The sequence below is a fragment of the Aegilops tauschii genome, chromosome 7 (genome assembly GCF_002575655.3).
Source record: "Aegilops tauschii subsp. strangulata cultivar AL8/78 chromosome 7, Aet v6.0, whole genome shotgun sequence".
Taxonomy (NCBI): Eukaryota; Viridiplantae; Streptophyta; class Magnoliopsida; order Poales; family Poaceae; genus Aegilops; species Aegilops tauschii.
In genome coordinates this window covers 182235258-182237972 of record NC_053041.3, presented here as the reverse complement: position 1 = coordinate 182237972, position 2715 = coordinate 182235258, and the positions used below count along the sequence as shown (strand labels likewise).

The 2715-nt window shown below is 50.4% G+C and overlaps 1 protein-coding gene across 1 annotated transcript; it reads right to left on the bottom strand.

Annotated features, from left to right (window-relative positions):
* Nucleotides 1–617: 617 nt before the first annotated feature.
* LOC109781657 (BTB/POZ and MATH domain-containing protein 2-like) lies at nucleotides 618–2295 on the bottom strand. The gene has a single exon (XM_020340246.3). The coding sequence runs from the start codon at nucleotides 1895–1897 to the stop codon at nucleotides 818–820; it is 1080 nt and encodes a 359-aa protein (XP_020195835.1). The 5' UTR covers nucleotides 1898–2295; the 3' UTR covers nucleotides 618–817.
* Between the last annotated feature and the right edge of the window lie 420 nt (nucleotides 2296–2715).

Genomic DNA, 2715 nt, shown 5'->3' with positions numbered 1-2715 from the left:
GGAACCTGGAAAGCAATGAACATCCTCATCAGCAATCTACACATGTCTTCACAACATTCCAAAACTCTACAGAATTACTTGTTGATACACTGTGAAGTATAGTTCAGCCAGTACAGAAAAACTACCTGCGTCGTCAAGCCAAGTACCACTGAAGATTGTTTTGCATAGGTTTACTTCGTACACCTCTATCACAAGTCCAACAAGGAAGCATTATCTTGCAGATTTAGTTTGACAAAAATAGAGCATTGAGCTTTTCTGGACGTTATTTCTCAAAACAAGATTTTTTCTGGACGTTCCCAAATGCAAAGTTCTGGGACCAGATAGATCAGCCGAGTGAGGATAACTGTTCTGATTCATCGCCAGTTCTTTGACTGTAATCTTATTGCCCTCTATTTATTCTAGCAGCAATCACGTCAACTCCGGACAATTCTTCTGTAAAAAAGAACTCTGGATAATTCTGAATGAAGGAGTGTAATAACGAATTATGACTTCGCATTTGAAAACACCATGCACATTGTTGCACCTACCATAAATTCAAAATTCTAACTAAAATAGATTGTATGCGCCGCTAACTTAAAATTGAGGGTTTTCCTTATGATTTCTAAAATTTCCCCTAATTTTTCAGAACTTAGAAAATATTGTCTTCGGATTAAACAGAAGCTTCTCACAGTTTTCAGATATCTAGAAATGACAACTGAGCTCAAACAGATGCATCAATGCTAGTACCTTTTTTTTTACAGTAGTAGGATATCATTACTTCTGAAAATATAAATAGCAGGATAAATAACCAGATCTGGTGAGTTTAAACTCAAAGAGGTCAAGGAGCAAGCATGGCCACCAGTTCGTCCATAACACCTGGGCAACTGCTCCTCAGGTGCTCGTATCCATCAGATGCCATGACTGCCTTCAGGTTACCCGGAGACGTCAGGAACTTGAAGCACGCCTTCTTGAGAGAACCACAACCATGCTGCTCAGCCAGTGCCAGCGTCGTCGCTGCTGTGCTCTTGCAGATGTGATCGCACAGCTTTCCCTCGCAGATCAGCTTCAGCCTTTCCATACTATACCTGTCCGCCGCTACCAGCAAATGCTGGGCAGTCGCTGCCCCATCGCCCTCGTCCATCACGGGCAGCGAGTCGGTGTAGATGAAGTGGAGCAAAGCCTTGAACACCTTGGGTTCCATATCGTCGATTCGTATGTGAGTTGCGGTCTTCTCCTTCATGGTACCAAGCAGCTCCGCCTTGAAGACCGACGACCGAGCTGCGAGTATGCACCTGTGTGCAGCGAATGTCTCCGCACCGACCTCGAAATTGACATCGGCCGCCTCACCGGCCAAGAGCAGCTGTCCAAAATGCTGGTGCATGTCAGATGGTGGCACCGGCACCACCACAGGCGGCCGGATTGGCTCGGTGAAGATCTCCTTTAACACGGTGACATCGCACCTGATGCTGAAAACATCATCCTTGAGGTGAAGGGATTCCTCCAAGTCATTTCTTTTGATGAATTGAGCGAAGCCCCATGCAGCTTCTTTGCTGGAGAAGGTGTGTATCAGGGTGCTGAAACTGTACTGCGGCACTGGTTGCCTATCTTGGCCAAGCAAACTTATCTTGAACTTTGCTTTGACTTCAGTATCATCACTTCGGTCAGAGAACAGAAAAACGGATATCCAATCGGTGTCGTTTGAGGCAGCACCGTCAGGGTAGTACTGCACACACCATCGATGGCCTCCGATGATGAAAGTATCGGAGTTGATGCGTTTGCCGTTGCCAAGCCCCTTGGTGCGGGAGTAGCCGTCTATCTTGACGACATGCGACCCGGACACGGCTGGAGCGATGATGGCCGACGCGGTCAGCGACGGCCCGTCGTCGTTGCCCGCGGGAGACGGAGAAGAGGCGGGCATTGGCCAAGCCGTGAAGGCGGGAGGAACAACCGAACTGGTTAAGATACGCCAAGATTGCAATCAAAACGAACTGGCAATAAATCTGAATCTGCGTGCTGGGCCGCGGGTGATCTCCTTCCTCTTATCCTGGTCGCATTGTGATCCGTGGCATGGACGAATCGTGTATGGCTAACCCTCAGTTGGAGCGGGAGGTGGCGGAACGACGAGTTGGGCGATGTGGCCGCGCGGGCGAAGGGGCTGCCCGAAGAAGCGGCGGCGGCGGCACGGGAAGGCGACAGCTCGTGGCGGAAGGTGGAGGAGCTTGGCGACGCGGGAGGAAGCTGGTCGAGTGGACGGCGGCTAGGGATTTGGGGATGGTTGTCTGTCACTGGGAGGGCAAGACGAGATTGGGGATTCCTTTTTTTTTTCCTTCTCTTCCTCTTTCGTTCAGGCACACGTACAGAAGAGAACGCGCGCCAAAAGTTTTCACCTTCGCACGCGCGCTCGCGCCAACTACTCCGTTCCCAAATACAACCTCCCTACCGAAATACTCCCTCCGACAAGAATTTTAAGATGGAGGGAGTAATTGTCGCTGAGTTTTTTCCTATCAGATGAAAACTAGTGAAATTGCAAAACTGCCCCCCATTTGAAATCGCTCGGGTCGTTGTCTTCCTCCATCGCTCCTTCCCTCCGCCAGGACTGCTCGTCTTCCTCCGTCGCTCCTCCCCTTCGCCAGGCTCCTCCGCCGTCCACATCTCCGGCATACTTCCCCGCCGGCTGCCTGCGCCGCTCCAATCGAGAGCCCGATCCCCTCTTTGGTCGCCCTTCCCTGCCACGAT